At 54.5% G+C, this 13,329-nt stretch overlaps 2 protein-coding genes across 4 annotated transcripts in view; both read left to right on the plus strand.

Moving 5' to 3' along the window:
• Nucleotides 1-2,664, plus strand: part of LOC308182505 (uncharacterized protein) — a 30,441-nt gene extending 27,777 nt beyond the window's left edge. Inside the window, exon 8 of the mRNA XM_080567310.1 lies at nucleotides 1,562-2,664. Within this exon, the coding sequence (XP_080423436.1) occupies nucleotides 1,562-1,581 (20 nt within the window). The 3' untranslated portion in view covers nucleotides 1,582-2,664. The remainder of the gene's footprint in view (nucleotides 1-1,561) is intronic.
• Nucleotides 2,665-3,206: 542 nt separating this feature from the next.
• ARID1A (AT-rich interaction domain 1A) overlaps nucleotides 3,207-13,329 on the plus strand; it is a 61,033-nt gene continuing 50,910 nt past the window's right edge. For 2 of the 3 annotated variants that reach the window (XM_080567200.1, XM_080567201.1), the window contains exon 1: nucleotides 3,388-4,644. In XM_080567200.1, the coding sequence (XP_080423326.1) occupies nucleotides 3,457-4,644 (1,188 nt within the window). In that variant the 5' untranslated portion in view covers nucleotides 3,388-3,456. Of the gene's footprint in view, nucleotides 3,363-3,387; nucleotides 4,645-13,329 lie in introns of those variants that run through there. The other variant, XM_080567202.1, reaches the window with a different exon arrangement.

Consider the following 13,329-nt stretch of genomic DNA (forward strand, 5'->3'; position numbering starts at 1 on the left):
TTCACAAACATTTGGTAAAGTGAGTGTCTCCTTATTGTGTGGGTGGCTGGGGAATCCAGCCTGCTTTTCACATTACAGTCAACACCAGGTTTCATAGTCTGCCCTAGCGCTCTTTGAAGAAGATTCCAAAAGCCTGACACACGTGGAGTATCTCGGAGCGTGGAGTCTTTGGGTGCACCTGGGCTGAAACTGAAGCTCCTGATCTGCAGCCAGTGAACTTGTGGTGGGGCTCAGCTGGACAGCAGGGCTTTGCCTCCCGAAGCAGACTGTAGCTTTGGAGTTGAGGAGGTCGTTGCTCGAGACTGATCTGGAGCTAAATGGCAGAATTGCCTCCGGTTTGTTTTTTCTTAGAGTAAACAAAACATATAAACAAGAGTATTTTGGTGCTGTGGTCCACTAGAGCCCACCGCAGGCATTAATAAAGCCACAGGGCCTCCCCTGTGGGAGTCTGGCCTGATGTGCTGAAGGAGTTTTTCCCTCTGCTTCTTTGCTTTTTCTAGAAGGCAGGGTTTGATCAAGTAACAAAGGCTCCTCCAAAGACAGCACGTAGATCAACTTTTCGTTCTAGCATTTTCCCCAGTTTTCAAACTCTCCTGAAGAAGAGTACCTCGGCAGTTCTGCTGCACGGTCCCGGTAAAGCCGTAGGACCTCACCTGGGAGATTCTAGCACCGTGCTGAGGCTCCAAACTTCACGAAGGCCTTTAAGTACTATCACAATACAGATGCCATCATTTATTACCCTTTGCTTTCTAATAGTTTATTTACTGCTGTGGAGAAACACCGACTAACCAGTCTGTGAGGGAATCTGCTCCAGGATGCACAGTCAACTGTAAAGACTGTAAAGTGGCAAAAGGCTTTGTCCAGGAGCCTGCGGGGCAGTTTACTGCTCTAGAATACATGTAAAATTTTGCTTTTTATTGCCCCATCCAGACTCCCCTCCCACTTTCAGCTTTGGAATAAACCCTTTTGTTCTGCCACCTGCTTTCTGGATAATAAATATTTTATATCAGTTTTACAGTGAGGGTGAGGGTTGAGTTGACAGCAGTAGACACTGAAATCTTCACTTCATCCCTAACAGGCCTGGAGCACTGGCAGTGATTCTGTCCTTCTCTGCCTTGGCTTGCCTCTTGCTCCGGACCCAGTTTTCCCCACTGTCCTCAGTGGTGTTAAAATGGGATTTCTCGTGGTGTGGCCTGCTGATTGTTAGGCTTGGGCCAAGCTTCATGCCTTCATCACTACCTCTGGTAACCAAGGTTACTTCTGCCCCATTTTTTTGTTTCAAGGTGGTCTAAAATGGAAGTCTGCATCTCAGAAGGTTCCTTTGACTCCTTACCCGTTGTTTTCTGGTGTTTTCTCTCCGTGAAGTTGTGTTGACTTCCACTTGGCTTTTCCAAATACTTCGCTATGCCGGGGGAGACACCTTCCCACCCAGCTGTCCTGATCCAGTACAGGCCGAGAGCTGAACTGTACAACTGCCGTTTTTATTGGGCAACTGTTTCCTAATTTCTAGGAGCTTGTGTTTATAATCTGAATAACTCGTATTTTTGTTTCTTTGGCACAGACCTGTACAATCTGAAGTAAAAATTGCAACCACAGGACCCGCTGGAACAGGACAGGCCGTGTCCAGGACCAATTCCCAGGTACTTTTCTTCCCTCCCTTTTTCCTGCTGTGAGAAAGGCTGCGGGGATGGAGGAGGTGGGAAGCTGGGCCCGAAGTGGTTGCAGAAGAACGTGGCCTAATTTGGCTCACCTTTGGACAGTTGGGGAGCTCCAGCACCTCGTTATCCTTTGAGACGGCGGGAGCATCCCGTCCCATTGCTCAACGTGTTGTGTCTAGACACGTTCAGGTGGTTGTGGCTGTCCCCATTCAGCCACCCCGAGGGAGTTCCTGGTTCACTGCCCACTGCTGTCGCTTTGGCAGGAGCGGGAACCGGACTTTCTTGGATGCCCGTGTGTGCAGTTATTGTCATGGCGCGCTGCCAACTCCTGTTGTTTTTTTTTTTTTTTCCAGAGGGACACAACCAGCGGAGAGGAAATGACAATCCTTAATAGTTTGCAAAGGCTAATTCTAAATGGAATTTCTAGGGAGAAAGAAGAGGCGCTTCGTTAACCCACGGGCTGTCTTCTCTGCCGAAACCCCCCGAGTTGGCGTCGAGCGACGCAGCCATGCGCCCTCACCGCTCTCCCCAGGAGGTGGGCTGGGGGCCTCCTGATGGTGGGAACCGTGGCCTCACCGCCCCGGCAAGGTAAGGGAGGCTGCCTCCTGAGCAGGGCCTCCGACTGGAGCGGGACAAGCCCAGCTGGGGCTGGGGGGCTTCCTCCTGCCCCAGTTCTGCTGGCTCTCCAGGCGATTCGCTCGCTTCTTGGTTCTGGTTCAGCCCAGCTTGGCTCATCCTGGCCCAGTTCAGCCCAGCCGGGTTCAGTTCAGCTCAGCCCATTTCAGCCTGGCCCGGTTCAGTTCAGTCCAGATCAGCCCAGCTCGGTTTAGCCCGGCCCGGTTCAGCCCAGTTCAGTTCAGCTCAGCCCAGTTCAGCCTGGCCCGGTTCAGTTCAGCCTGGATCAGCCCAGCTTCGTTCAGCCCGGCCCGGTTCAGCCCGGCCCGGTTCAGCCCGGCCCGGTTCAGCCTCGCTCGGTTCAGCCCAACCCGTTTCATCCCATCCCGCCTCAGCGCCCCCCCTCTCCCCCCGCTCTCAACTCCGCGAAATCCACCGCGGGTTTTGCGAGCGGCAGCTCCGCCGCGCCGAGCCGCGAGCGGCCGGGGCCGGCCCCGCTCCTCCTTTGTGATGGGAGGGGAGGGGGGGGGGGGGGGGGGGGGAGAGCGAGCGAGCAGGAGGGAGGAGGAGGAGGAGGGAGGAGGAGGAGGAGGCTCCCGTCCGGGCCGCGCCGCGTTCCGCTCCGGGTTTGGCAGGCGGCCGCGGCGCTGGGTAAAATGGCAGCGCTGAGCCTCGTGCCGGAGTGAGCCCCGCTCGGCGCGCCCCAGCCGGGAGCTGCTCGCCCAGCCCGGCCCCGCCGCCGCTCGGCCCGGCTCCGGGCACGGCTCCCGCCCGCCCGCCGCTGCCCCCCTCCCTCCCTCCCGCTCCTCGAGCCCCTCGTCCTGGGTCTCCCCCCCCCCCCCCCCCAACACCCCTCCTCCTCCTTCTTCTTCCCCCCCCCCCCCCCACCCCCCTCCTCCTCCTCCCCTTTCTCCGCCGGCTGCAACCGAGGAGGTACAGCGGGGCCAGGCCCCGGGAAGCCCAGCCCAGCGGAGCCCTCCCCGCCTCGCCGAGCAGGCCGGGGGGGAATGAGCCCCCGCTGCCCTGAAGAGCCCGCCGCCGCCTGAGCGGGGAGCAGCAGAGCAGCGAGGCCTCACGCCGGCCGGCCAGGCAGGGAGCAGCTCGGGGGGGGGGGGGGGGGACCGGGACCGGGACCGGGACCGGGACCGGCCCGGGGGGGGCGGCTGGGTGGGGAGGGGGGATCATGGCTGCTCAGGTCGCCCCCGCCGCCGCCAGCAGCCTGGGCGCCCCGGCTCCAGCCGAGCTGAAGAAAGCGGAGGCGCAGCAGCAGCAGCAGCAGCGGGATTGTCCCCCGGAGGAGGCGGGGGGCGAGGCGGCGGCGGCGGCGGAGCGCGGCGGCGGCGAGAAGCAGGCGGAGAGCGAGGGCCCCCCGGGGAAGGAGCTGCAGGACGGGGCCGAGAGCAACGGAGGGGGCGCAGGGGCCGAGGCCGACCTGAAGAGCTCGAACGGGAACCCGGGCCCCAGGCCCGCCGCTGCCGCCGCCACCCTGAACAATAACCTCCCGGAGCCGCCCGGTGGCGGCGGCGGCGGCGGCAGCAGCGACGGGGTGGGGGCGCCGCAGCAGCAGCAGCCGCCGCAGCAGCAGCAGCAGCCTCCCCCTTCCCACCCGGCCGCCTTGCCCCCGCCAGCCTACGGCTTCGGGCAGCCCTACGGCCGGGGCGCCCAGGCCGCCGCCGCCGCCGCCGCTGCTGCGGCCGCCGCCGCCGCTGCCTTCCACCAACATGGCGGACAACAAAGCCCTGGCATGGCAGCGCTGCAGAGCGGGGGCCTGGAGCAGCCCTACCCGGGGCCGACCGGAGCCCCCGCGGGGCCGCCCCCTCCCCAGAACTCGCACGGCGGCGCCGAGCACGGCTTCGCCAACCACCAGTACAACTCCTACTACGCGGCCGGCCGCAGCGCCGCTTCCTACCCGCCTCCCCCCCAGGCCTACGCCCTGAGCTCCCCCCGGGGCAGCGCTCAGAGCTCCGCCGGTGCTAAGTCCCCCGCCGCCGCCGCCTTCCAGCAGCAGCGCTTCGGGGTCATGGGGCCCTCGGCGGCCGGCGGCGGAGCAGGAGGAGGGGGCGCCACCCCGCAGCCCACCGCCACCCCCACCCTCAACCAGCTCCTCACCTCCCCCAGCTCCGCCCGCGGCTACCAGGGGTACCCCGGGGGCGACTATAGCGGCGGGCCGCAGGACGGGGGAGCAGCAGCGGCCGCAGCAGCAGCAGCAGCAGCCAAAGGCCCGGCAGCCGCGGATATGGTCTCGCAGTACGGCGGGGGCAACAGCCAGGGCTGGGCCGCGGCCGGCGGAGCCCCGCCGAGGAGCCACCACGCGCCCATGAGCCCCGGGAGCAGCAGCGGCAGCGGGCAGAGCCTCGGCAGGAGCCAGCAGGTAACGGCGGGGCCGTCGTGGGGGGGGGGGGGGGGGAGGGAGGTGGGGGGACACGGGGGGACCCCGGGGGGCCGGAGGGGCCGGGGGCGGCTGGGGAAGGGGGTCCCGGGGTGTTGGGGGGCCGGTGCTTGTCCCGCGGGTCCCCCCCCGGCGGGCCGGCGCTGCTGGGGAGCTGCCATTGTCTGTGCTTTGCTGGCTCGCTCTAAAATGGCTGCCTCGCTGCCTTCCCTTCCTCCCTCCCCAGCCTTTGTGCGAGGCTCCCGGGGAACCGCCGCCGTCCCGCGGGCTGCCTCGGGGGGGGGGCTCCCGGTGGGGGGGGGGGGTCCGGCGGTCGCCCCCCGGCAGGCTCGGCCCGGCGGCTGCAACCGGGGCCGGGCTCGCGGGCGGCCCGCGTGGGCCAACGCGGGGCCCCGGCAGCGCCTCCGCCGCCGGCCCGGCCCCGCCGCCCCGGTTCCCTTCCCGGGGTGGGGGTGGGGGGGGCCGAGCCCCCGTGCCGGGGGTCGCCGAGGGCCTGCCGGGGTCGCCGGGGCTCGGCCCGGTTCGTCGGGGCCGCGTTTCCCCGCGGGAGGCCCGGAGGCCGGGCGGGCCGGCGGCTGGGAGCGGTGGTAAACAGCTCGGTGACGGGAGTAGCGAGTGCGGATCGCTTTGGTTTGGGATTTGAATTATGGAGGTAAAATCCTTCTGTCAAAGCCAGGAGACAGTTGGTCTTAGGTTGACATCCTATCTGTGATCTGATTGGCTCCCCATCTCCTGCTCTTGGCCATTTATAATTGCCTCTGATGTAATGGTACAACAATCCTGATGAGCTCATAAACTTTTACACTCGGCTTTTCTGCCAGCCCGGACCCAAAGCGGCCCCGCCGCTCGCTTGCCTTCCTTCCTCGTCGTGTGTCCCCCCCCCAGCCCAGCCACCCACCCACCCCCAGCCGAAATTGGCCGTGACCTTGAGGAGGTTCGGTGGCAGCCCCGCATCCGCGGGAGCCCCGGACAGCCTGCCCTTGTTGCATTGTGCCCGAAACAAAAGGGGAGGCGATGGCATTTTGTTTGTACCTTGGGTTTATTTTGCTTGTGATGTTTTATGCGGCCTGGAATAGAGTCTGTGTTGTCGGAACAGTGGCAGGGCTTCTCTGCACAATGGGCTCGCTGTTTATTTTGGTTATGTGACTTTCCCTTTGGTATAAATGATTTCTTTGATGGATCTGAGGATGCGTTTTGTTCCTGGCTAATTTTGGCCCTTTTCAAAACCGGGGCTGTTAGGGTTCTTTGAGATACAGGTGTGGGGGTTTCTAGGGGGTACTTCAGCCTTAATAAAGGAAAAAAATGGACAAAAAAAAGAAAAACACGCCCAACAAAGCCATCAGAACCAAACTTGTGGTGGAAGCGCTGGAAATGGTCAATTACCAATTTACGTTCAGTCGGGAGCTTTAACAGAGGACAGGCCGAGGGTTCGAACCGTATGTATCGGGGCACATTTTGACTTTCTTTGACCAAGCGCTGACAGCGCCTGTCCCTCCCTTGCATTTAGAGGGAGATGTGACGGGCGTTCAGGTCCTTGCTGTGGTCAGGCTCAACAGTGTCACAACTCTTTGCTTTGCGGAGAAATATAAATAGGAAAAACAAGCCTGAAAATTAAAATTATTGCTGTATGCGTAGAATTACTTGATTGCTGGAAATATGGAGGGCCAGAAAAAGTACAGAGGAGAAAGCAGTGCGGTGTATACATCACGTATTTTAGATACAGGGAAAGGAGATGCTGGTGTATAGTACCTAGAAACTTTGATTAAAACGAGGTTACTCTCTGTGTTTAAACGTGCATCCCCAGGGCCTGTCGTGGCCTCGTGCAGGACTGACAGACTTCCCTTTTCTTTCTGTGTACTTTTCTCTGACTTCAGGCCCTGGGTCAGAGACATTCGATACCACGTAGTGTGACATGCAGCCTCCAGAGTTTCCCTTCTCGCTCGGTACTTCTCTTGTGTCAGTGTGAAAACTGCTTAATTTTTGTTCCTTGATTGCTGAAGGCGGCCTCCTTCAGCATCTTGAGTTACTCAACCGCCTTTTCTGTCGGACTGGAACGGTGCCGTCCGAGAGAGTGGATCTTATCTCTGTGGTCATCGAACTGCCCGATGGCAGCCGGTGGTGAGCTTTCGGCTGTGCTGAGCGGAGATTTCAGGTCCTCGGGAATACGTTCGTGCACACCTGCGATGCAGGCGTAGAGGAGCCTCGGACAGATGTCACGGATGCTAGGGTGGTTATTTGAAGGGACTTTCTGTATCCTGACAAATTTAAGCCTAGATAAAATGTCTGCTAAAATAACGATGTCTGAACTTTTCAAGCAGGGGTTTTAGGAGGCTGTGTGTCTGACAAAAGCGTACTTCTGACAGCGTTCTGGTACAATGGGGGATGTCTTTGGATTGCGTTTTTGTCCCGGAAAGTGAAATTGACTTGATTCTGGGAGCTGTTGATACATTGTATATCAATATCTGAGCAACTGGTCTCATTAATTGGAATTATTAATGAATAGCTGTTCTGAGGATTACTTTGACTTCAGATAGTACAAATAGCGTATAAGAAGTAACAACTCCCACCCTGAAAGCCAAACCCCCCCCCCCCCAAATCCTTTTTGCATGAAGGATTAGTGGACTCAAACTGACAATTCCTTTTTTCTCCTGTAAAAAGGAAAAAGGCCTTTCATCTAGCAGGATGCAAAAAGCTTCCACCTGTCTTCTGAGCTGCTCACGAGAAACGGTTAATTAATAATGATAATACTCCATTCCAAGTAACAGCCTCCTTCAGGTGTCTGGCCTGTTAAATTCCCTCAGTTGGAAGGATTTAAAGCTCGTGTCCTTTCTTTGTCTTGTGCAGCGGAGAACAGAGTGGGTACTTAGCCCTAACTTCTGAGGAATTGTAGGGGAGCAAGAGGCGAACGTAATTCATCTGACCGTGCGCTACAAAGAGAGGCGTCTCTTGGTGCAGGCCTGGAGAAGGTGATGTGGGAAGAGCGCGGGGTTCCTCCGCTGAGGAGTCTTTGGGGTAGTTAACCTGAGGTTTTGGGGCTGGGAAGCCGTACTGCACGGCGAAGAGAAGTGCCTTCAGTTCTCCGCACGTGGTAGGATTTATGAATGATGCCATGAGGGGAGTTACATCACACCGCTCATCAAGAAAGACGAAGTAAATTCTGGCGTGAAAGTTGTTTTGGTGGAACGTTTCCTGTAATAAACTAAGAGCATAATCACTTGATGGAGATGGTCTGGAGCCCTCACGGACCTTTGCTCGCTGGCTGGCCGCAGGAGCGCGGTGCTTCCCGAAGCCCCCGTAAGATAGGTGTGCCCTGTGTTTGTAGGGACTGGGACAGAGGTATAGGGGCTTTGCGTCTGTTTCAGCTGACCTTTACAGCTGGGAAACGTGGAGTAGGGTCAAGAGATTAGAATGCCTGCTTTTACAGAGCGTGGGATGAGAAATCTGTGGTTTTCTGTGGGAATGACTCGTAAGAAACCAGGCTTGGGATCTTCGTTTTCAATTTTTCCATTTTACTAACAGCTCTGTCGTGCATTTGTTTCCACTTCCCTTCAGAGCGTGTAGCCGTGCTTAATAACGAGCTGGCTCTCCCAGCGTCTTGGGACTTTAAGGAAACTGCTCAAGAGAAAGCACTTCCCTCCCTGTAAGAGGTGGGCATTTCTCGTGGCACGCGCTTTCACTACGGCAGACGACGTCTCCTGTAACGGGAGATGTTTTCGGATTGCATTAAACATCGGCGCGTTGGATAACCTCCCCGTAGGTGCACTGTCGTCTCCAGGCCGCTATTGTAAGTTCAGAGAAGTCAGTTTAAAAATCTTATGCTAATAAAAAAACGCTCTTGGGCCCGTTGCCATACAATAGTTATGTTTTGTTGACTTAGATCTCAACTTTAGTGGTAAGCGAGGCATGAAAAATGTTGTTGAAAATATGTTTTTTAAACTAAATTGGCACCAAATGGCTCTGTGCTGCCAATGAGCTGTGATATCTTGGAATCCGCAATTGAGACCTGGCTCCTCTTGGCTTGGAGCGCAGGGTTTTTCCTCGCTTCGCATTGTAATGTTAGGAGGCCTTGAATTGCTTGCGAGGTGCAGCACGCACGAGATCTTTCCAATGAAAATGGGGGTGCTGCATCTTCTTCTGGTGTGGGGTTCACCTCGGAATGGGCGACTTTAGATTTTCTCTGCGTTAGAAAAAGTAGAAAAATGTGGGGGTTGAATTAGGTTGTAAGAATCGGTCTAGTTAATTCTGGTGTGGATGCTGACGATCTTAGACGCTCACTTTTTAGAGTAGCCTGAGGAAGACCAGGCGTTGTTGCCCGATCCTGTTAAACACCTTGATTTCTGAAATACCGTTGTCCTGATGCTTGGTTTTACGGTGACTAGTGTTATTTGGGCAGGATATGTGTGAGCTAGGACGCGGGACGCTATCCATCAATTCTGATGCTCAACTGCAGCTTAGTTTTCCTGCCCTTAGCCCAGCTACTTTACTAGGAAACCTGGGACAAACGTGATTGTGCCGTCCTTTTTCATTTTTTCCCCTCGGTGAAACGGGGTTAGTAATGCTTGGCACCTGCCTTTTACTAAGTATAAATTAAATGTTCTGTCAGTCCGTATTTATTAGCTGTACTAGGGGAGGGTTTCTACATCTGGTGCCTCTTGTAATCACGGTGGTGGTTGCAAGACAGAGACGTGCTTTCGGGAGGGTTGTGCATTTGACTTTTGGGTCATTTTTTTTTTTTGGGGTGAGAACGCCTGCCCGTTTCCTAAAACTATCAGTCCAGTTCGAGTTGTTCTACCTGCTAAAACTTCTCTTTCCTGATGTGACTGCTCGGCCGATACGCAGAACCTCTTCCCTGTTCTTAGGTGGTATTGGAAACAGGGGGGAAGCATGAGACTCAAATGCTGTTATATATCTGTGTTACCGGTCCCCTAAACTTGCTGTGTTCATCATTTTTTTTGGTCTCTAGTCTTATTCGAGAGCACTGGCTAATGGATATTATCTTAGAGAAGTTTTAATATGAAAACCCTATTTAAAAAACAAAACAAAACACAGCAGCTTTCCTTCAGAGAGAAACTGGAGTCTAAAATTAGGCTAAATAGTGCAGCTGTTCATTTTATCTTACTGTTACCTCATACGCCACTTTTCCACCATTTTTCTTTCTACTCTTTTCAAAGGAGTGCCACCAACTTGGAAATCCAGTTTTTACCCTACGAATCTGAATCCGTGATCTTCCGTAATTAAAATACTAGAGAAAGATGCCCTTTCCAGTTTTTACCGGGTGGATTTGAAATTCTTTGTCTAGTCAGTTTGATTTCTTTTTTGAATTGCAACTCCTGTGTGATGGATTGCTCTGGGGAAAAGCTCATCAGCATGCCGCTGCCCAATTCCTGCGAAGAATGTTTGAAACTCTCGGGCAGCAGCAAAGCAAGAAACCGAAGGCAGGCAGGCGTAAGTGCAGGGGGAGAATGAAAAAGATAAGCTGGTCGGTGTTAAAGTTGCTGTTAGGGCCACTTGCTTCCTTTTCTGGAAGGGTCCATAAAGCAGCAATAAGGGTGCAAAATAGTATCTTCCCTTTCGTCCTGGTAGGAAAAATGAAGGGTTATAGGGGAGAAATCCTGCAAAAGTTTTTTTGTTTTTTTTTCTGCCATGAGCTGATTTGCAGAAGTTCAGCCCTTAACTTATTAGGAGGTTACGCACGTGCACTGGTAAAACTATACTGGATGTCTGTTAGCCAAAGCGATAAACCTCCGGCCTGAAGTGAGTGACAGGTGGGATTGGAAGAAAAAAAAGCAAGTTTTCTTTGGCACACTGGACCAAAACTGACGCGTTCCGTCTGGGTCCCTGCCGTCCACCTGTTCCTGGGTGACATGAGGGAGGCTGATGATGACTTTCTGTTTTTCGTTTTAGTGGCTGGAAAAGCGGAGAAGTTGGTCACCTAACGAGAGGCCGCGCGTGTTTTCTGCAGGCTCAGGAAGACCGTGCTGTATTTATAAACCGATTCCAGTAAAATTCCAATCATAAGTTAAATGTCATCTCTGCGGGGTTGAGCGTACGCTTACTCTTCTTGAGGCTGAAATTCCGTGGAAACCGTAGGCTTCAGGCAGTCATTTGTTTTGCCCTGGTATGTAGAGGAGGAACGTAAGGTCTCGCGTTCTTACAGTGACTGTTTTTCAGTGGAAGCAGCCGAGACGTTGATGGGGGAAGTTGCCAAGGTGAGGCACGGAGGCTGGGACAGGGCTGAGGATGGAATCTGGGTCTTGTGAGGCTCATCCTGTGCTGTAAGCGTGAGACCGTCGTTCCTCCCCCAGTGCATGGCTTGAGCTGAATGCATCCTTAAGACCCTTTTAATGGAGTTCTGAGCTTAGGGAAGCAGCACCTAAGCCTGTCCGCAGAGGCTCGTAGAGTGAAAGAAGCAGGGCTGGAACAGGAGGAGCTGCCTCTCTCAGGGCTGAGCTCATGTGCATATTTTACCAGTTCCTGTAGTGTGTTAATAAGATGTGATAATACGTATTAACATATGGATGAGGGAGGGGTTCCCGGTTCTTACTCCTCTGTGCACCTGCACTCAGCGTATAACTCAGCAGTTCAGTCATGCAACTTGAGCGTTTTTGAGTTTTTTTGGAGTACGTCAAGAAGAGCATTACCGTGTTTGCCGTGGCGTTCTTCCTGGAGTATTTCTGAGTTGCAGTCACAGCTCAGTAAGTATTTACACAATGTAGGCCTGAGCTTTCTGTAGTGAAATGTAAAGGATACTGCATAATGACAGGTAAACTCAATAAAAGCTACTTCCGAATTTCACAGCAAACAATGTTTTGTATGTTCAGGGTAAAATGATAGCTGTAGCTAGAATCTAATTTCTAATCTTCTTTCTTCTTATTTTGAGGGTGAAAAAAGGGACAAGTGGGTAGGAGCAAGTCAAGAAAGGGATCGTTTTGTTCTGTAAACACTCATGGTAAAGAAATTTCTTTATGGGGGAGTGAGGTGGTGGAGAGTGTGCACGCTAATTCCTGTGAAATTTCCATGAAAAATCAGTTTGTGTAAATAACCCTGAAAAGCTACCGCTCCATTACCGTTATTGGCATTTCATGCGATAACCAGCATGTCACCGTTTCTTTAAGTTACCTATAGCAATTGAAACTCTTTCAAGGACGTATTAAATTGCTACTGATGTTTTTTTTCCCTTTTTTCCTTTTTTTTTTTTAAGCTTGAGTAACTTCCTGTTGCTCTTGGATAATTAGTAATATGCCTGAACTATCCCAAGAAGCTGCGTTTTAGACACGGGGAGTGGTTTTTGGAGAAGCTGCAGGAGGCCCCGACGCAGGCAGTGTCCCCTCCGTGCGGAGCAGACCTCTGCTGCTCGTTCTGCTGTGGGCTGGCCCCGAGTTTTGTGTCAGCACGGGTGTTTTTGGCCCTGTGACAAACCAGAGGGGACCGAGCAACACTTTCACATTCTTTTTTTTCTGGCATGTGACTGGGAGGAGAGAGTGTTTCGGTGGCAGCAGCCAGCCGCTGATGTCAGACCACGGCCTAAGGTAGCCGTGACTTTCCGTCCTGAGAGATTCTGTGACTCTTCTCAAAGAGAAATTCTTGAAGTTTGGAGGACTCTGGAATTTCCCCTGGGGAGAATTACTGGGTTAAACAAGTACTTCCCCCCCCCGCATGCACTCACTTGTGAGATTTCATTCAGGTTTGACTAAGAGAAGCCCTGAAAATCACCGTTTCCCTTCTGATGTCAGCGCTGCTCTGGCAGCCCGCCTGTGAATAACTGAGCAGGAATGCTTTAAAACCTGAGCTCGGGCCACAGCTGCAGCTACACCTCCAGACGTCGCGGTGGGAGACCCGCTGTGCCCCAGCGGGGGCTGAGATTCGGGATGCGCTCGGCCCGGTGCGTAACGCCGCCCAGATTGCCGGCCGTGGGCTTTGGGCTCAGCGCTGCCCGTGTCGGAGCGGTGGTTGCAGCAGCGTGGATGCGGTCTGAGAAGCAGAAGAGGCCGGGTACCTGCTGAAAACGGCCATTCTGTTTCGGGTTCGGGGCACCGGTTTTGATGTTTTTCGGTGAGGAATGTGCGGAGCGGTCTGTGGTGCCTGCGCGTTTCGCTGTCAGTTCGTTGCCTTCGTTGCCTTTGTGGGTGATGATGGTTTTCTCACTGAGCAGAGGGCTGGATCAGGATTCAGAAGGTCATCTGGCTTGTCCTCCTGCTCCAGGGCAGGATCGGCGCTACCTAAGCACAGGGCAGACGGCGATGAAGGCGATGCAGGTTCCTCAGTCTGTTTCGGTGCTTTGTTATCCTTAGCATTGGACATCAGAAAAACAATCTACCTCAAGTCATCTTAACTGAGTATCTCTGCTTGTTCTAGTCTGTTTAGGTATCGGGATCGGAGGCGAAAGTTGTATGATAACCAGCTTACAAACGTGTGACTTTTCCCCCCGTCCCCCAGTTCCTTGAGGAAAAGCTTGCTAGTTAAATTGCAAAATGTCTCCCTTTATTTCCAGATCACTGTGCTCGCTGGGACTGCGCCGAAGGGATTGGACTGTCCTGCTTTTACCACCTGAACCTCTTCCAGGGTCCCAGAGCCCAGCAGGCTCGCTCTGTACTTTTCTGGATGGGATTCTTCTGTAGTCTTGTTTTGAGTTTCATTCTTCTTAACAGTCTGATGATGGATTTAAAG

This window comes from Anser brachyrhynchus (assembly GCF_964034855.1).
Source record: "Anser brachyrhynchus genome assembly, chromosome: 24".
NCBI classification, from domain to species: Eukaryota; Metazoa; Chordata; class Aves; order Anseriformes; family Anatidae; genus Anser; species Anser brachyrhynchus.